At 56.5% G+C, this 19,714-nt stretch overlaps 1 protein-coding gene across 3 annotated transcripts in view; it reads left to right on the plus strand.

Annotated features, from left to right (window-relative positions):
• Slx9 (SLX9 ribosome biogenesis factor) overlaps positions 1 to 15,379 on the plus strand; it is a 37,247-nt gene extending 21,868 nt beyond the window's left edge. The window contains exons 3-6 of one of the 3 annotated variants that reach the window (XM_078044787.1): positions 2,545 to 2,613; positions 8,079 to 8,226; positions 12,065 to 12,130; positions 14,446 to 15,379. In XM_078044787.1, the coding sequence (XP_077900913.1) occupies positions 2,545 to 2,613; positions 8,079 to 8,226; positions 12,065 to 12,130; positions 14,446 to 14,569 (407 nt within the window). In that variant the 3' untranslated portion in view covers positions 14,570 to 15,379. Of the gene's footprint in view, positions 1 to 2,544; positions 2,614 to 8,078; positions 8,227 to 12,061; positions 12,131 to 14,445 lie in introns of all 3 variants that reach the window. The other 2 variants (XM_078044786.1, XM_078044788.1) reach the window with 2 other exon arrangements.
• The last annotated feature ends 4,335 nt before the right edge of the window (positions 15,380 to 19,714 follow it).

Genomic DNA, 19,714 nt, shown 5'->3' on the forward strand with positions numbered 1-19,714 from the left:
ACGCCAACTCCTGCAGCCCAGTGCTTAGTCCTGGCCTCTGTCCTCAGTCCTGCTTCTGCACCGGCCACAGGTAGTGTCTCCTTGCTGGTGATAGCCCACCTGGTCTCTCTCTGAGCTGTGGCTGTCTGCAGTGCCAGTCTTGGAGCTGCCTGAGGCTCCAAATGGCATTGCCCAGGCCTCTGCAGGGCTGGCTTGTCCAGCCTGTGTCCACCATCAGCTAACTTCTGGATAAGCTGAGGTCACCACAGGGCACACGATTTTTGGTCCTGCCCAGGTCTGTGCATTGGGGGCACATGGGCATGATGGGCCTGGGAAGTCCCACATCCTGCAGCTGGAGGCCTAGTGCCCTTTCTGGTAGCTCAGTGAAGCTACACCTGCGACCACATCTTGAGTCCTGGTTTATTTGGGGGACTAAACTTCCAGATCCCATGTTCCCAGGATCCCTTCAGCAATGTGGTCCCCTGCACACAGGTGAAGTCTCCACTCAGCCCAGACTGAGACTGCTCTACCTCTCTGATCAGGGCCCAGCTATCACATTGCACTGAGGCCCTCATCCACAACAGTTCCCTGTGACCCTGGACATGTTACTGCCCTTTTTGAGCCTCAGTTTTCCCATTTAGGAAGTGGGGCCAGTTTGTCACATTCTTTTTTTTGGGTACTGGGAATTTAACATAGGAGTGTTTTACTTCTGAGCTACATCCCAGCCCTATTTATTTTTGAGGCAGGGTCTCAATAAGTTGCTGAGGGCCTCAGCCTCCTGAGTAGCTGTGATTACAGGCATGCAGCACCCCACCCAGCTCATCAGTTTCCTAGCTGAAGTGTAGCCAGTTCTGAGTGGCTTCGGGTGGTCAGCTTGAGCTCACAGAGTGATCGTCTGCCTTCACAGGTGATTGGTGGTGGCAGTGTGGGCCTTGGGGAGCAAGGCCTGTATCTGGCTGCATCTTTCCTGAGGAGGTGGGCGTCTCCAGCAGGCCCAGGGGCCTCAGCAGCACCACCTACCCTGTGGCTTAAGTGGCAGTGTATGTCTCCTAGGCCTGGTTTCCTCTCCTGAGCATGTAGACAGTGTCTTCTCACAGGGTCATCTTCTCTGCCTGTGACCTGATGTTTTAAGAACATCAGTCAGAGCCCCGTGCAGTGGTGCATTCCTGTACGCCCAGCAACCCAGAGCAGGAGGATCCCAAGTTCAGGGCCACCCTGGTGGTGGGGTGGGAGGTAGGTCAGTGGTAGAGGGCACAGGGTGCTTGGCAGCCCTTGACGGGAAGCTGTCCCTGGGCCTTTGTCTGTAGCTTGGCACACACTGCTCCAGCTTTCCTCATTTCCCTGAATGAGGGCACAGCTGCCCTGGCCCAGGCTCTGTGGCACTGCAGTGTGGCGGTGGCTTCCGCTGTGCAGGGGACCAGCAGCCCTCCCTGTTGTGTGCAGCTTGTGCTTGTTTCCCCTGCCCTGGAGCCAGTGAAGCTGTGCTGAGTGGATCACCTTCAGAAGTGGCTGGCAGGGCTTCAGACCCGGCGCTGGACTGACGCATCTGTGGGGCCCAGGCTGTTCGCTTATCTGAGCTTACAGGAGCACGCCCCACTCCCACTGCTGCCCCGCCCTGGGACAGTGTGCTCCTCCAGAATTCTCTGAGGTGCAGCACGTGGAGAAGACCTAGGGTGCGGGAGGTGATTGGTGGCAGTGTGGGCCTTGGGGAGCAAGGCCTGTATCTGGCTGCATCTGGCTCTTAGTTTGAATGTGGTCAGCCTGGTTATGGAAGGGACAAGCAGCCGATGACAGCTGAGTACTCTGTCATCCTCAGACCAGATGGGGCTAGTGGGCACGAGGCCAGCATTGGGGGTCCCTGACAGTGAAGGTGTCCATCTTGGCTGCCTTCGCACCACCCACCCGACCCCACCGGGAATCCTTCTTTTCTTCCTTCACTGGGGCTGTGGTGTGGGCTGAGAGCTTTCCTAGATGGAGTCCCAGGAACCCCAATGCTATGGGACCAACAGATGGTGTTCCTCCAGTCCCTGGCACACACCCTCCAGGTACAGCCAAGAGCAGACACTGGATGTAACTACCTTCCTGTCCACGCTGGAAGAACACTTGTGCTCTCAGGGGGATATCTCCTTGGAGAGCCCGCTACCCGTCCACAGGCTTCTGCCCAGTTCAGGTTCCTCCCTGCAAGCTGTCCACTAGCCTCTTAGTGTGTGGCTGTCCTGTAGTCAGTCCTGAAGGTCAGCTTGGGGTGGGTCAGAGAAAGGGAGGCTTCCTGTTAGTAATGGCCTGGGCTTTCTGGGAGAAGTCCAGGGGTCTGTGGCCATTGCCTTAAAGAGCTACCTGGTTGTGCTGGCACACTAAACTGTCCCCAGTGCCACACGGAGCCTATGGAAGTTGAGGGCTTGCATGGCCCAGCTGCTGTGAGTCACAACGGCCTGGGTGAGGGGCACTGCTGCCCTGGCCTCGACATCAGGCTCTTCAGCCTCCCTGTGGGAACTCTGGGCTGCCTGCTTGAGCAGAACACTGTCTTGGACGCTCATTACCCACCCACTTACTCTCTCTCCTCAGGTGCTGAGGCAAAGGCCATTTTGCCCAAGAAGGAGAAGCTGAGGCTGCGTAGGGAGCGATGGCTGCAGAGTAAGTCTATGCCCCGTCTGCTGGGCACCCACACCTGCCTTGCTCTCCTCAGCTGGCAGCACCTCTGCCATAACTGGGCTTCTGCACCAGCTGTACTCCCCACTTGGGGGCACCAGGAACCAGAGGCAGACACCCAAGGGGATCCTTCAGCTGCATTCATGACCACTGGTGTGGCCCGCTGACCACCGAGGTGTTGGAGGGTGTTAGGCAGGCCTGCGCACACAGCAGAGTGCAGTGGGCTGTCCTGGATCGGGGTGCAGCTGCCCACCTCTTGTGAGCCCCCGAGGGTCAGGGTCTGCTCCCTTGGAAAGCTGCCGTGCTTGTCCCCTTGTTGGTCAAGAGGACCTGTTTCTGGGTCCTCCTCCAGGGCCTCTGGGAGGCAGCTCTGCTCCATCCAGCCAGACCTCTCCAGCAGGCCACGCCTCTCTCCTTGCTCCTTTTGGTTGGGAAAATGTAGTTATTTGTGATACTGGATACTTGCTGATGTTTTTCTAAAGATTTTCTTCTTTCTTGGAAAAATACCAAAAATTGTTTGTGATTTTTTATTAGTTATGTTTTTAGTGTTATTCTGCCACCTTGTAAAATTGATCTGGAACGTGTTCATATCCTTACATGTTGAAATACGGATCAAGTGACTCTTGAAGATTTTAAAGAAAGTGTCATGTTTTTCAGAGGCAGTGCTTGGGGCAGTTTTCGGTTCCTTCCATAATTGATTTCTTGTTTTTGTCACTCTTTGTATGTTTTAAAAGAAATGATTCATTCCTTCATTTTCTTTTTCACAATTCCTTATCACAGAGTTGTACAAAATACTCTTAGTAAGGTAAAAGTTAATGGGTCCTGGGCATTCAGACTTGAACATTCCTGGGGTATGGTTTTTTTTTTTTTTTTTTTTTTTGATACTGGGAATTGAACTCAGAGGCACTTAACCACTGAGCCACATTCCAGCCCTTTTTATTTTTTAAATTTTGAGACAGTCTCACTAAGTTACCAAGCTTGGCTTTGAACTTGGATCCTCCTGCCTTAGCCTGCGGGGTTGCTGGGATTAAGGTGTGGCCACTGTGCCCAGCGGGGCTGTGGTTCTAACATGTATTTGGGAAGTGTAAGTTTTCATCTCTGTGCCAGGTTGTTTTGTTGTCTTGGAGTTGATTATTTGCTGCTCATGTCTTCCCCTGAAATAACCAAGTCAGCTCTGAACCTTGATGTCGAGTTGGGGATGTGTGTGCTTCCTGTTCCTAAGCATCTGCCATGTTCTCTCCATCAGTCTTTCTTTGCACCACCACCATTTCTGATTGGTGACTTTTTATCTCGTCCAATACAGAAAATTTGTAATTGTCATTCCTATTCTTGTTTTCCAAATGACTGTCTGTTTTATTAATCTCCTGTGCTGGCTTTCCTTAGACTTGTTTTAAGGACCTAGTTCCTCTGTTTTCATTAGCAACGAAAGGCTATACGTTGGCCTCTGGATGCAGCTACAGCTACATCTCCCAAGTTGTTTTTACTTAGTATTTTTTTTTTTTAATTTCAAAAACTTGATTCAGAAAAGTGAGAAGAATTTATAGTGAACACCCTTGTACTCACCACATGCATTTTACAACCAACCCTGTCTTTATTATGTAACTATTTATCCTTTCCTGTCCATCCATCAACAATTTTTAAATGATTCCGAAGAAGGTTGCAGGCTTCAGTAGGCTTCACACCAAATAATTCTGCTGGAGTTCGGTTGGTTTATGGAAACTTCCTCCCCGTCCCCCCTTTTGAAGACTGTATTTACATACAATGAACCCTGGTGTCTAACAGGTCAGAACACTTCCAGCTGAAGTCCCCTTCAGAGCACTGACCTTTCCCGTCACCCAGAGATCCCTTCCCTTCAGGATATCTCCCTTCCTAGCTCCCAGAGGGAGCGCAGTGGTCAGCTGTGATTGTCTGAAGGCCAGGTTTGGTGACTCCTGTGAGCCAAGTCCCGTGGAATGTGCTCTGTGTCTGTCTTCCTGCCAGGTTGCCCAACGCGGTAGCCCATGCCCCTCATGGCAAAGAAGCATCTCTGTGGCCCAATCTTCTGTTTGTGGGCGCTTGGATTTTTCCATTTTTGGCCACTGTGAATAAGACTGTAATGAACATTCTTTTCAACTCTTCTGTGGACATGTTTTTGTTGCTCTTGTGTAAATACTTAGGAATAGAATGTCGGGTCATAGGGTAGGTGTGTGTTTAGTGTTACAAGCAGCTGCCAGACATATTTCTGAAGTAGTTGTGCACTTGCACCTCCAGCGGCATTGTGTGAGAGTTGTGGTGGCCTGCAGCCTTGGAGGTGTGTGTCTCCAGGCCTGGCTGTCTGGCGACCCTGGCCTGGGGTCATGGTGCAGTTAGTCCTCACGCTGTGGCAGAGACTTTTCATGTGCTTTGTCTTCAGTGACTTACATTTTTCTTGAGGCCCTTTGCCTTCTTATTATTGAGCAATTCTTTATAAGTCCTAGGGACCAGTCCTTGGTCATTTGTGAGTTCACAAATATTTTCTTGTAGACCATGGCTTGCCCGTTTGTTTTCTTAGAAAAAAAGATTCTTTGATGACAGGAGTTTGATTTTGAGAAGTTTCTTCTCTATTTTCTTATGTGGTTATGGTGTATGTGTCCTACTTGAGAAAACTTTGCCTAACCCTGGGTCGTGAGGATGCTTTCTTTGTTGTGTGGTCTGGATTCGCATTCATGTTGTCTGCCGTGGGTCAGTGGGAGGGCCGCTCTCCTTCCCTTTGCAGATTCCTGGTGAAGGCTCTCTTCACTGGCTGGCTGTGGCATCCAGGAGACCTCCGGGGTGGGTCTGAACTGCACCTTGGCAAGCGCACCCTGTCTGGGTTGTGGCAGCTGCAGGTGAGGCTGGAAGGCAGACACACACACGTCCTCCATCTCAGTGGCTCTTGCTGTTCTTGGTTCTTGGCATTTCCGTATAATTTTGACCATTCGCACATCACTTTCTTTAAGAATAGCAGCGGCAGTTATGATGGGATTGCACTGAATCTGCACTACACGTCAGTTTGCAGCAGTGTTGGCTCTGCAGGTCCGTGAACATGGTATATTTCAACATCTATTTAGATTTTCTTTAATAATCACCAGTGTTATGTGGTTTTCAATATTGAAGGGTTTTGTGTGTGTGTGTTTGCTTTAGATAAACTTATTTCTGTATTTTATAGTTTTCAATACTATCCTAAATGGAATATTCTCTCACTTCTAGTATATAAAAGTATTACTGACTTTTTAAAACCTTTGATTGATTTTTTTACATTCCTCTTGTACCCTGTGATCTCAGTGACATTACATGTCAGGCCGGGAGCTATTCTGTGGGGCCTAGGGTCTTTGGGAATGCATGTTTTCTGTGGGTGTTGATTTTCCCTGGGTTGAGATGGTTGAACTCCCATCAGTACATGGCTCTGCTCCTGACCTCGGGTTACACTGGCTTGTTCTGTAGCCCTGAGGACCAGCTCGTGTCCGCTGCCCTTCCCATTCCTCCTGGGTGCCCAGCCTCCCCCATCACTTTCTGTCCCTTTGCTCTGCTTTGCTCACTCCCACCAGTGACACCTGCAGCATGTCGCCAGATCGTCAGGGCTGTGGTCCTCGTGCCCCTGGGTGGAGGTGCCAGAGGATGGTGGCCCTTGAGAGTTTGGTGGGTTCCACCTGACTCCCCTTGGCCGTGCACGCCCACTGCTGCTCCTGCTGTCCTCGCGCTGGTCGTTAGTCACTTGTTGGAGTTCGCCAGTCCCATAGGCGAGCCGTGTCCCCATAGTTTTGGTTTCTTTCCCTTGGTGTCTGGTGAAGTCCGCAGCTGTCACTGTGGTAGTGGCCTTTGGTTCCTCTTTGCTCATCTGTGGTGTTTCTCTTAACCTGTAACTGACCTTAGGAGCTGTGTGCGGGAGGAGGTGGGGCAGTTCTGCTGCTCTCTGCTGGCCTGAGGGCTCGCACTCCTGCCACCTGCTTCCGGGGCTATTTCCAACCCGCTCTGAGATGAAGCGGTCCTGCTCTCTTGCTGCCTGTTCTGTTTAAAACAGTGCTTGACCATTCTTATGCATTGAGTCTTTTTTAAAAAGTAACATTGAGAATGAGCTTCAGGGTCTGCTTAACATCCTGTTACTTAGGCTGCATCACATCAGGCTTAATCAGAAGAGCACAGGAGGTCCTGCCCACACAGCTCACTTGAGCCCACACTGTCTGTCTGTCTTGAGCCAGGAGCCTCCAGGTGGGAGTGCCCTGAGGCCGCAGTCTCCTGCCCCTGCACTGGGCTGATCCTGGAGTCTTCTGATGCTGGCCCCGGGCTTCTAGCAGGGCTTCCTCTGAGGAGCTCCTTCTGTTGGTGGCATTATTGACCCTTTACCATGGTTGGTGAAGTTCACCGGCTCTGTTCCTGGCACTCCTTGCAGGGGCAGGCTTCTCCCCATTGGTCCCTCCTCAGTTGGGGCTGTGGGAGTCGCCACCTCCCTGTCACTGAGCGTTGGGCACTCCTGCAGCTGACATGTGGGCTTTGTGTCTGTCTGCAGGGGCACAGCAGGCCTCTGCCGAGCTGTCCTGGTTCTGGGGTCTACAGCCCCAAGGGACCTTGCCCTGGAGCAGCCCTGCCTGCTCGCTGCCCTCCTTGCACCCAGGGCCAGTCCAGCTCTCCCGGGTGTGTTGGCTCCCACAAAGAGAGACTGGTTTTGGTGAAGGGCTGAGTGACAGGGCCTTGTCTGCTGCAGCACCTGGGAAGGAGGTTTTTGTCCAGGATCTGCACCCTTCCCACCAGCCACTTGCAGGCAGACGTCGCATTGGAACACATCTTCATGGTGGTTGTGAAGGTGAACATCAGACCCTAAGGCTGTGCCTTCTGCCTCCGCCCTCTGCAGTCCATGTACAGGGTGGAGCCTACACCTCCCCTTTGTGTCTCTGGCCCTCTGCCCCCTTGGGCCTTTCCTCTGGGCCCTCCCCACTCGCTGTTGTGTTGAGCAGCTTATACTGTTTATCCCCCTCCCCACATGGGGCTCTTTCTCCCTCCTGAGGGCTCAGTGGGGTGCCATGCAAGCCCTAGTTGCCTAGTGCACAGCTCTCCCGTTAGCAGCCTGTAGGTGCTAAGCCCAGGGCATGTTTGTACCTCTGTGCCCACTCTCCAACCCCGTGCCCAAGCGTCTCTGTGCAGAGGAAGCAGTCCTCGCTGCCACAGCTCCAGGCTCAGAATCAGCCCTGTAATTAAAAAGTGTGCCTCTGTGCTTAAGGGGAAAAAATAACTCAGAGCCGGCCTTCCCCCAGTCCTCAGGAGTGGGGTGCTGGGGATGGCAGGAGGTGGGGGTACTGTCTGCCTGCACGGAGGAGGCAGAGCCGGGATCAGGGTACTGGTGGGTCTGCGTCTGGGCCCCTCTGGGTATGTCACCATGGGCAGCCACCAATGGCTCTGGGCTGTGTCTTGTACTTTGGTATCTACTCTGTACCTAACTCCTGTCTCCTCTGCCTCAGAAATCGAAGCCATAAAGCTGGCAGAGCAGAAGCTCAAGGAGGAGCGGAGACGCAGGGCCACGGCTGTGGTGGGGGACCTGCACCCCCTGAGGGATGCCCTGCCCGAGCTTCAGGAGCTGGAGGCAGGCAGGCGGCAGCAAACCAGAGGGTGAGTGTCCAGCACACTTGCAGAGCTGTGGCCAGAGGATATGTGTCCCAAGGGGAGAGAAGGGGGCCAGGGGCCACGAACCAGTGCTTCAGCCATGCTTGACCCGGGACCCTCACACTGTGCAGAAGCCTTGAGCCAGTGTGGCTCTGCAGGCCGAGTTCCATGTCCATCCCCGGCAGGTGACCTGGCCAGCTCTGCAGACAGCTCTTTTCTCATGCTGCTGTCACTCCTGGCTCAGTGGCAGCTGGTCCCACTGTTGGCCTCAGCCTTCTCTCAGTTGCCCCTGCATGTGTGCCTGAGCCTGCTCAGGGCCTCCACAGATGCTGTGCATCTCCCTGCTCTTCCCGCTGCCCTCACAGCGTCCCAGTTGACCTTTGCCAGCCACCTGACGGCACTCTCCCTCCCTGGTTTAGTCCCTGTGATCAAAATACTCGACAAGAATAACAGGAAGAAAGGTTCAGTTTGACTTTAGGGGTCTCATTGGTAGACGGCTGACTCCTTTCCTCTGGGCCTGAGGAGAGGCAGGTCAGGGTGATGGAAGGGCTTGGTGGAGGAGCGCTGCTCTGTTCAGGCAGCCAGCGAGCAGAGGGGGAAGGGGAGGGCGCAGGGAGAAGGTGCCCTTCCAGGGCAGCCCCCTGCCTGCAGTGAGCACCAGGCCGCCACGCAGACTAGGGCCCAGCTGCCTCACCTCCTGGCACTACTACATGGACGTCCAACCACAGGGCTCCCCTACTTCCTGCAGAGGGCAACCCCGGAGGACAGGCACTCCTCGTTACTGGGCCAGGGGTGCCCGGCAGGAGTGTGGAACCCACCTGCAAGCTCAGTGCACAGAACCGCATCGGGCAGTAAAGAGAAGACAGGCGCAGGGCAGGCAGGTCTGGCCTGGGCACCGGTTGACAGGGGCTTGAGGGGACAGATGGGAAGCGTCAGGGGCATTTTGTTCTGTCACAGTTGCTGGACTTTCATCATTTATTTCTGTCATTTCTAATTTTGCTTCTTTAAAAATAATTCTTTCTCCTACTGAATTTCCATCTGAGGAGAAACGGGCTATGTGCAGTTAGATGAGGGATTGCCCTTCCGCAGGGCTGGTGGTGACATGCCACGGGGCCAGATGGTCACAGGCCGGCTTCCCGACACAGACGCTCCCAGAACATTTGGTCCAGTTGAGGAGCTGCCACCGGGTCGAGACTGGATGTTGGACAGTGCCAGCAGTAAAGATTCCATTCCTGGTTCTGGAGCAAACAATGTGACCCTGGCCAAGGGTCCCTTCCCTCTTTTCAGTTTTCTCATCTGAAAAATGTGCTTGGCTCCCAGCAGGGAGAAGGCTGTGTAAACAGGCCGCCTGCCCAGGGAGGAGGGGTGTGTGGCGCTCCAAGTGGGCTGGGCTGGCCTGGGCTAGCCTGGGCTGCTCTGGGCTGCTGCTTGTGGGAGGGGCAATCCCACCTGCTCAGCCTCCTCTTCATTGGGGTCCCTGCCCTCCTCCTGGGCACCCCAGGTGTCAGGGCATCTTGGCTGTGGGCAGCCATTGGAAGACTGTCCACTTGAAAGCAGCTTCAGGCCGGTGGCAGAGCTCAGCCTGTGGACCTCGCCCCCAGCTGCCTGTTAGCGGCCCCCTCTGGGATGCTGCCATCCTCGGGACGGAGGGACTGCGGTGTGCCAGAGTATGGTAAACGTCAAATGATACTTCCTGAAGTCCTCCCCTCTACCCAGGACCCCATGGCAGCAAGTGACACTTGGCCCTCGTGTCTCGAAGCCTCCTCTTGCCTGTGAGGCTCTCGCTGTCCTTGGCTTCGACCTTGAAAGTTCTGAGGAGCCAAGTCAGGCACATCTTAGGTGTCCTTAGATGGAATGCTTCTCACGTGTCCGCACGTGGGTTGGGGGTGGAGTTGTCAGGAGGAAGCCCCAGAGGTGACATGCTGCATTTGTGACATCCTACCAGTGCACATACCAACCCAGCTGGATACCATGATGCTTGGCACCTGGGCCCCTGGGGAGGGGTGCTCAGCAGGTCTCTGCAGTGACTCTCCCTTTCCTCGGTGCTCTCTGGAAGCAGGTGGGGAGCGATGCTCCTGTTCCCCGAGGACATGGGATTCTGCCACAGTGGGGGCTTTGTCCGTTCCCCACTGACTGGCTTAGTGGCGGTGTGGACTCACAGGGGTGTTTTGTACTTGGCTCTAGCCCAGGGCTGCTCCTCTGCTGCTGAGGCTGTCCCAGTCTCCTCATAGCCCCTGGGTCCCTCTGACCTGTCTGTCAGGGTGGGGTCACTGGGTGCTTCTGAGTGCTTCTCCAAGGAGCCCTGGTTCTTTGCCTTAGAGGGGTGATGCCAAGGTTTGGCACTGGGGGCGCTGTTCACTCCTGGGGAGTGAGCCGGCAGAGAGACCCCACGTGTGTGCTGGCCTGTGCCGTTCACATGGGGTTGGTGGGGAGTGGTTCCCCAGACGCCTCACTTCCGCCACCAGTTGCCAGTTTTGGCTCAGGACTGCTCACTCTCCGGCTTGGTGATCTCTGGAAGGTCTTGCTGGACTCCTTGGTCACAGTTGTATAGCAGAGGCGTACAGGCTAAAGCCAGCTCAGTTGTCAAGACACAAGGACAGAGTACAGGGAGGCCTGGGTGGGCTTCCAACCATCCCCTCCCCGTGGAGTCTGGAGAGCTGGTGCGGGAGGCCCAGTCCACTCTGAGCCTCGCAGGCGGCTCCCACAGCCAGCGAGGCAGCGGAGCCAGCTGCTCCACTGGGAGAGAAGCTCCCCTGCATGGCGGCCCCAGGACACTTGGCCTCCACTGCCCCTTGCCCCACCTGCCTCTGCCTCATTGGATGGTTCCTGGGGCCTCTGGAGGGATGAGAGGTGGGGCCGAACTCGAGGTGCCTCCTGGTGTTCTGGGTCAGGAGACTGCCAGGGCTAGAGTCATAGAAAGCTGGAGCTCAGGCACTATTTTGAGTAGACACTGAATGTCTTTCATTCATATTTTAAAAGAAACATGAATAAGAAATTAGGTCTCCTGTTCTGGAGGCTAAATTTAGGTGCTGGCCTGGGGCTTGGTGGTTTTCTGTCCTTTCTCTGGGCCACCTCCCTCTGTGGGTGTCTGGCTCTGCTGGCAGCTCTCTGGGGAGAAGCCCAGTGGATGTCCCATCACAGGCTTCCCTCCCGCTGACCACAGAGCGGGTGGGCAGAGCTGCCTGATACTGTCACCAGGAGTTGTGGGAGCTCTGCTAGGCACTCCCACCCGCCCCTCAGTCTGGCCCCCTGAGGTGGTCTGAAGCTTCCCAGGAAGTGGCATGTCACAGTGGCCTGGTCTGTGCCCTAGCCTTGTGGTGGGCTGCGTCTCCCCTTCCTGGAGCATCCCTCAGCTCCTGCAGGGGGGTCACAGCAGAGTGGCAGGTGGAGCACTCCTCAATCACAGAGCATGGCCCTCTAGAGAGGTCAGAGCATGGCAGATGTTGGGGACTTGCCTGTTGTGGCAGCAGTAGTGTAGACTTCCCAAGCAGGCCCTCTGCCCTGGCAGTCAGTCTCACGTGTCCCCTGGGCCCAGGGTCTTTACTGGCTGTCCATCTGGATGGCGTGCTCTTGGCTCAGGCCTGGTGGGTAGGGGATTCAGTGTGAAAGTCGGGAGCTATGTATCTTCCGTGTCACGTGGGAGCTTTAAGTGGTAGACAATTCCCAGAAGTGTGGGTGTCAGCTCTGGACATGGTGGTGAGGCTAGGCCTGCATGAGCTGAGCAGAGCAGATTCGTGGGGACCCCACCGTCTGGTCCGAGAAACTGGGAGCCATGTACACTCAGGGCAGGTGTGGGGTGAAGTGGTCCTGGGCTGACTTTGTGGCCTCTCTTTGTCCACAGCAGGGTGAGCAGCAAACCCAGGCCAGCCGAGCTCAGCCGGATGAGTGCAGCCCAGAGACGGCAGCTGCTGTGAGTACTGGCTTCGCCCCTGGAGGCTCTGCTCTTGCTTAATGCTGACTCTGGGTGGCTGTCTTCCTTCTTCCTGAAGAGAGAAGCTGCAGTGGGCCCTGGAGGCAGGCCCTGAGTGCAGCAGCCAGCAGCCAAGGGCAGCGATCCAGGGGACTGCCACACCCTCCACGCTGTGTCCCTTCCTTCCCCTGCTGGGGCGTGTGCCCTGGCTGCAGTTAGCCCCCTGTTAGTGAGCCGGGAACCCATCAGGAGGGCCAGCACCCCATTGTCTGCAGAAGTTGGTGCCCAGGTGTTGTCCTGAGTGAAACAGGGTCCGTCCCATTTCACACCGTGGTGAGGTCTCTGCTCCCTTCAGAAGCAGTTGTATTCTTGGTCTCGGGTGACTCTGCCGAGGCATTTCTTCGTGTGGAATGCTCTTCAGTGTGCTGAGGCCCCCTGTGCCTCCTGTGCATGGTTAGGACCTCTGGTTGCTCCTGGGCGGAGCTTGTGTTGAACCGGGGCCTTCTGTGTCTGGCTCTTCTTTAGAACCATTGTGCATCGGCTGGGCCTCCCTGTCTCCCACATCCTCCCCTAACCCGTTTCACTCTGGATACTTTCTGACCCTGAGTTTGTGTCTTATAGATTTTGTGCTGATTTGAACCAACTTCTTCATCAGCAGCTTTGAAGGCAGTTTGTGTAGGCAGAAACCCTCTCTGTGGCCTGCTGCTCCCTGTCCATCTCCCTGCCCCAGCCTCTCCCGGAGGCCAGTCTGCCCAGGCAGCTGCCTCTGCAGGGTAGCTAGGTAGGGCTGTTGCTTCCTAGGACTTACCCAGCTCCAGCCTCGTGTGTGTGGTGCCCAGTAGTCTCCCTTGTCCCTGTTGACTGCACTGCTTTTGGAGGCTACTCAGGGTTGTGACCCCTGGCCTCGTTAGGTTGAGTTTAGTTTCCTGTTGTTTGTGTGCAGTATCTGAGGGGAGAGAGAGGAAGCAACTTGTTTACTACCTGGATTTGAAACCAGAATTCTAGATTCCTCCTTGTGTCCATGGTACCTTACCAGTATACATGGGGCGCTCAGATCACCCAGAGAATTGGTTGTCTTGACCCCAAGACCTGAGGGAAGTATGTGCTTCGTCCCCTGCATGCTCAGGCAGAGCTGTTCCTGAGGGGCACTGGCTGGGCACATGTCTCAGTGCTCCTGGGGGCAGGTGCCACTGACCGAGGAAGGGGCTGTCCTCAGGTGGATGGGCACCCCCAGTGGTGCAGTGTGCCCCTGGGGGTCAACCCAGCTGCCAGGAACCAGGAGCCCTGTGCTGCGTCCAGGCAGCCTCCACCAATACACGTGCTGCCGAGCACCTTCAGGGAGTCTTGGCTCCCTTGCCAGCCCTTGGCCTTGGCTGAGCACCGGACTTCTGAACCCAGTTCAGGACTTTGCCACCGGCCAGCAGGCTCACTGCCAGGGTAGCCCAGATCCTGGCCTAGGGCCCATCACTGAGTCCTAGCTATGACTGACCAGTACCCTAGTGGTCTTGCCTGGGCCAAGGTGGCAGCCTCCTGCTGCAGGGTGAGACATTGGCTAACAATTAGCAACACCCTGGGCCTCCAGGGCAAGGCCAGCGGATGGGCTTGGCCCTCTCGCACTCACTCAGGCTGTCCCTGTAAGCCCTGCGCAGCCTGTCCTGGAGCCTCCAGCCTCGGTTTCACGTGTGGGATTTGCACTTAGGTTCCTTCTGTCACCCCCTGTCACCTGGCTGTGTGCAGGGTACAGATCTCTCCTGTAGGGTGGCACGGCCATGTTGGGGTAGGGAGAAAGGGTGAGAGGCCTGGCCCTGTGGTCTTGTGCATCTCTAAGCAGAACAGGCTGGCTGTAGGGGTCAGGGTGGCCTAGGGCTGTGCCAACCTGTCACCATGGCACCAGGTCCTTAGTGTTCTCCCCGCCTGCTCGTGGCTCTCGTGCGCATCTATTTTGGGCTTGCCAGGGAGAAAGCCACCTCTTATGTAAGACAGCATGTCTGGGGTGTGTGTGCTGTTGCCACTCCCCATTCTCACTCCTACCTTAGCAGCAGCCTGTCGGGCCCCTCCTGGGCACGCTGGGCGACCCCCACTATAAATTCCACAGGTGGGTCTAGGGCTGTGAGGAGACTCCAGGGCTGTCACTCCCCATGTGTCGGGTTTCCCTGGGAACTGAGCTCTGTGTTCCACGTATCCACTCCAGTGTCTGGGACGTGGGGAGAGGTCGGTCCTGGGGTATTGAGAGCTTGCCCTTGGCTCTCTTCTCTGCGGGGCCCAAGGGGACTCTTGCCCTGCTACCTGCTGACCTCTGGTCTCCATTCTTTCAGTGAGGAAGAAAGGACCCGGTTTCAAGAGCTGCTGACCAGCCCAGCCTACAGAGCCAGCCCCCTGCTGGCCATAGGGCAGCAGCTGGCTCACCAGATGCAGCTGGAAGGTGGCAGCCAGCTCTGACAAGGGCAGTGGTGTGCTGTGAGCTCTGAGGGACGCACATATGGACAGAGGTGCCCAGAGAGAGCTCTCTGCCTCTGACTGTCCCCTGAGCCTAGATGGACATCCTCTCCCAGGTCTTTGAAAGCAGTCTTTAAAACAAACGGAGGACTTCATGGATTCCTTCCTATGCGTCACCAGGCCCTTCCCATGGGTCCACTTCCACTTTGGAATCTCCTGCATTTCCTACAGCTGGGCTGACCCTAGGACAGCTGCCCCACCTCCCCTCAGGACAAGCCACACCTCTAGGCTGGGCTCCACGCTCCTATGGTAGACATCAGTGGGTTTTCCAGGCCTGCTGGACGTCACCAAGAGGCACCACCTGTGCCCTGCTGCAGCCACAGCACATCTGGAGAAGGAATCTCACTGCAGGTGACCCTGATCACAGGGAAGGCCCAAGGACAGCGCCTGCTTGGTGAGCTCCTCCACAGACGCAGCCCACAGGTCCCCGGTGCTGTGCAACCCCGTGGGCTCTCCCTCAGCAGCCGCCCTTCCTCCTACGTGGGCCTCATCGTCTGTGGGCTGCAAGCTGTGCTCTGTGAACTTAGGTACAGATGGCCTTGCACAGAGGCTGCCCGTGACAAGAACAGATGGGCACTGTGGACAGGCCTGTGAGGGTGCACACAGCTCAGCGGAGCTCGGTGGCTGGGTTGCCAGGTTGCTGGTGGCCATGTCTTTCTCGTGATAGTTGGTTCAGCCCGAGGTGTCTTCCTGGGGAAGGTGTGTTCATGATGTGCTATTTTAAGAGAAAGCTCCTGGCTTCCTGGTCTTCAATGCTTTTGTCTAACCTGCCTGTCCTGGCTCGTGGCCACCTCTGGTGATGCACCTATCAGGGCTGGGGCCCCTGTCTTCTGCCTGGAAACCAGGGCTACCTTGGGAGTCCTACTTGGGAGAGCAGACCAAGGCTGTGAAGCCAGCCTCCAGTTTGCTGGGAACAAGGATAGGAGCCAGGGTCCTGGGACATGGGACAGACTTAACAGAAGAGGAGCTAAACAGGCACCCCTTGCCTGCGTGGGCCTCTCGGTCGCCCAACAGAGTGGGGTGTTGCGCCTCTCTTCACAGGAGCAGAGCACCTGTCACCCAGTGTTGTGCTGCTGGGGCACCTCGTGGAGGCAGGGTCTCTGGGCAGGGTAGGTCAGGCTGTCCTTCCCCGAGTAGCCCGCCACTTCCCCAGCCGCCCGTGAGGAGGGCGCTGGGGTCTGAGCGTGCTGCAGCAGCTGGTCTGGGTCACCTCTGTCTTCATAAAATGAATATGAAGGTTTTTAGTGAGGTTAAGGGAAGAAGCCTCGGTTCAGTTGTTTTCGTGAATAGACCCTGGAGCCCTGAGTTCCGATTTAAAGGGTAAATAGCAGATAAAAGCCCTCTGAGGCCCAGCAAGGCCATGAGGCCTCCCTAACAGGCAGAGGCTGCAGACCCTGCTTGGGACGCCTCATCACGCACAGCACTGGCCCACACACAGTGGGCAGGCACAGGCACATGTCTCCTAGAGAGTGGGCGCCTGTAGGGTGGGCAGGGTGCTGCCGGAGTGGGACCTTAGTCTTCCAGAGGCTTGTGCTATGGGAGGAGGACAGGTCTGGGGTCAGGCCCATGAAGGAGTGTCAGGACCCTGGCCCTCCTCTCCTCTGTCACCTTCCTGGCCACTGCGAGGTGAGCAGGCCCAGAGCGCAGCCAGGCGGCCAGGCGTGAAACGATGGGACAGAAGGAGCCCCTCCTTCCAAGTTCCTTCTTCCATGGTTCTGTCAGCAAGGGACGGCTGACAATGCCTCCCTGGAGGAAGGGGCCCACACAGTGGGGTCTCTAGGCAGGCCCAGGCCATCGCCCAGCACCCCTCTGTCCTGAGCTGGGCTGCACCTGCCCATGGGAGGGAACTTGTGGAGGTCTGGGGAAGGGAGGTGAGGGGACCAGGACCCAGCACCCTGGACACACCATCCCCAGGAAGCAGCCTCTGCCCCCTGCAGGCCCTTCTCCCTGCTCTGGCAGCCATGTCCCAGTCACCAGCTGCCTGACGAGCAGCATGGCAGACTTCAGGCAGCCTGGGGCTCTGTCTCCCCACCCCCATCTTGGGGGGGCCTCCTTTGCTGAACAGCGCCCTGGGACTGCCATGGCAGATGACAACACCTTGGCCCAGGATAAGGTCCCGTCCCAGTACACCCGTGTGTGTGCGTGGCAGATGCTGAGGTCGGAACTGCGTTCAGTGCCCACTGGCAGCCATGGCAGGCGCAGGACACCCAGGTCACTGAGGTGCACATTTCCCTGTGGCTGGACAGGGCCTGGGGTCCTCAGGCTGCCCTCCCTGCATGGCCATCAGGGGACAGCGCCTCTGCTTCTGGCTGCTGGTGTTGCTGACAGCCGGGTGTCCCGTGGCTCCAGCCATATCCTGTGTCTGTCTGGTCTTAGCACACCACTCAGCCTCACTCCTTGTGATCTCATCTTAAGCAGTCATGTCTGCAGTGACTCCCGTTTCCAAATTTGGTCACATTCTGAGGTCTTTGGACATGAAATTTGAAGATGTCCTTGGGTTGGGGGTGTCTTGGGTACCAGAACTTTTTTTTGTACTGAGGATGGATGGAACCCAGGGGCGTTTTACACTGAGCCGCACCCCAGCCCTTCCTATTTTTTGAGACGACGTCTCACTAAGTGGCTGAGGCTGGTCTGGAACTTTTAATCCTCTTGCCTCAGCCTCTGAGATTACAGGTGAGCACCACCAGTCCGGTGGGCCCTGCAGTTCTAGAAGCCCCCATCCCTGCCTGGTGACACATGGCTAGGTGGGGCAGGGAAGAAAGGTGTTGGTGATGCAGGCGAGGACCTACAGGGAGCAGAGCTGGGCTTGGGGTTGTGGGGAGGGGCCCTGCCAGAGGGGCTGGGCTGGGAGGCAGGACTCTCTCTTTGAGGTTGAGCACCTCCCCGCCCTTTCCCAGCACCCTGCACACCTGCACACCTGCACGCCTGTGCCTGAAGGTTCCCTGCTGGTTGTGTCCCTTCATTCCTGAGGGCACAGACCGCAGTGTAGCGTACCTAGAAGGGGGGGCTGCTGGGTGGCCACGCCCTGCACCTGGCTCCCACGACCCAGCAGCCCTCCCCCACGGTCTCCATCCACCTAGAGCCTGGCCTCCTTCCCTGCTGTCAGGGCCATGAGCCAACTAGGCACCCAGGAGAAGCAGGTGGGTTACCCCAGCAGGGGTCTTGGAGGAGGTGGAGGGGGGCCAGGTGGCACTGCTGCAGCTTGTACCTTGCACTGGGAGTGGCCTGGAAGCAGCAGGGCCTGTGCCCTGGCCCTGAGGGGTTGGCCTGCCTGGCTTCACACTTCCACACTGAAGTTTGTTAGAGGCATGACCACCCTGTCCACACAGGCTTTGTTCAGAAGAGGCTGTCTCTGGCTCGTCCACCCCAGCCTGAGCCACAGCTTGGCTATTGAGTGAAGGCTAAGGAGACATCACCAGACTTGTCCTGGGCAGGTGGGCAATGGCCCGCAGCACAGCTGGAGGTGGGCAACACACCCACACTGACGCGGCTCCCAAGCTGGGATCAGGCCTGGGTGGATATGCCCGTGAGGCTCCTGTGCTATTCGGGAGCCAAGTGCTGATACACAGCAGGCATGTTGCTTCTGGAATGTTCCTTGTGCAGTGATAACATCATCCGAAACTCTGGGAGGTGCTGGCTGCCACCCAGGTCCTGCCTGCATGTGACTCCATGGGATACCAGGCCTCCAGCCTCCAGCGTGTTCTCCACTGCAGCCTGTGACCTGGCTTGGATTTCTGAGGATGCAAGGAGCTGCAGGCTCGCAGATGGCAGGAGGTGGCCCTGCTACCTTCCTCTGAAACCCTGCTCCTGGGGCATCTGGCCTTGGCTCCTCCACAGACCCTGGCCCTATTGTAAAGTCAACGAGTCCCAGTTGGGCTGTATTTTTCTTCTAAAGGTGTGAAAATGTCAGTTAAAACAGTAATTTCAGGCCCACTCCTGGAGCTGGGTTGTGTTGAGTCTTCCTTAAGACTGAAATTGAAATGTCAGAATTTTGTAGGATATCACTCGGAGAAAAATGAGCAGTCATTGGGGTTTCCAAATCTAGACGTTTCTTCCTGAAGGAGCAGATGCAGAGGCTTTGGGGTCCCTGCAAGGCCTTTTGGGGCCTGGGGCCTCATCCCTCTTGTCCACATCACCAGAAACAGGCTCTGGAGACAGGGATGGGCATCCCTGGCTGGGAAGCCCAGGGGTGGGGCTTGTCCTCCCTGGTGGGGAGGCTTCCACCAGGCCCACTAGACCTGGGGAACCAGGTGCTAGGTGTGGGGCTGCTCCCTGCCCGTGAGCCTACCCCCAGGCCTTCCGCCCTTGACTAGAGAGCTACACCCATACCACGTATGCACCAGACACTGCACACACATGCAGACGCACATGTCTGTGCACATGCACACACACAGGCATCCAGGGCACCTTGGTTTCTCATCGGGAGAGAGGTGGTTTCGTGGAGGGATCCTGATTCCCCTGGTATCCCTCAGTCACCCCAGTAGGTGACAGGCAGGACCCATGTCAGGACTGCCGGGGCACGACCCCCACTGCACCTCCTGGAGTGAGCCACAAGCCTTCTTGTCGTTTGGTGTCTGGGTTTTCTGGAGAGGCGGTGGTCACTTCCACCCTGGCTCTCCCCTCCGCTGGGGTCGGGAGCCGGTTCTCATTACCTGATGAGGGCAGGCCTCTGCTCAGCTCTGCAGGAAGGATCTCTACAGCTTTTCTTCTCACCTCCTGGACCCTGGCGTCTCTGGCATGTGGCCCAGGATCTGACTGGAGCAGCCTGGCCCGCCCAATTGTGGCCCAGCTCCTGCCCAAGCCTGTCCCTTGGCAGGGCCATGTCTAGCTCCACCCCATTCATTCAGCCATCTGTTCTGGTGTGATCTTTGGGCAGCCCCTGCCATGTGCTGCAGGAGAGAGGAGACCCATCCCATGTGAAGCTCATCTGTGAATGTGGCAGTGCAAGACTTCACGATGCCATCAGCAGCCCAGGCGCCACTGTCTCGTACTTGTCCTCATTCTCGAGTGTGGTCGAGCAAGCCCCAACCATCACATGCACATTCCAGGCAGGAGGAGGAAGGAACGAGAACAAATGGCAAAAGGAAC

This window comes from Ictidomys tridecemlineatus, chromosome 3 (assembly GCF_052094955.1).
Source record: "Ictidomys tridecemlineatus isolate mIctTri1 chromosome 3, mIctTri1.hap1, whole genome shotgun sequence".
Classification (NCBI taxonomy): domain Eukaryota; kingdom Metazoa; phylum Chordata; class Mammalia; order Rodentia; family Sciuridae; genus Ictidomys; species Ictidomys tridecemlineatus.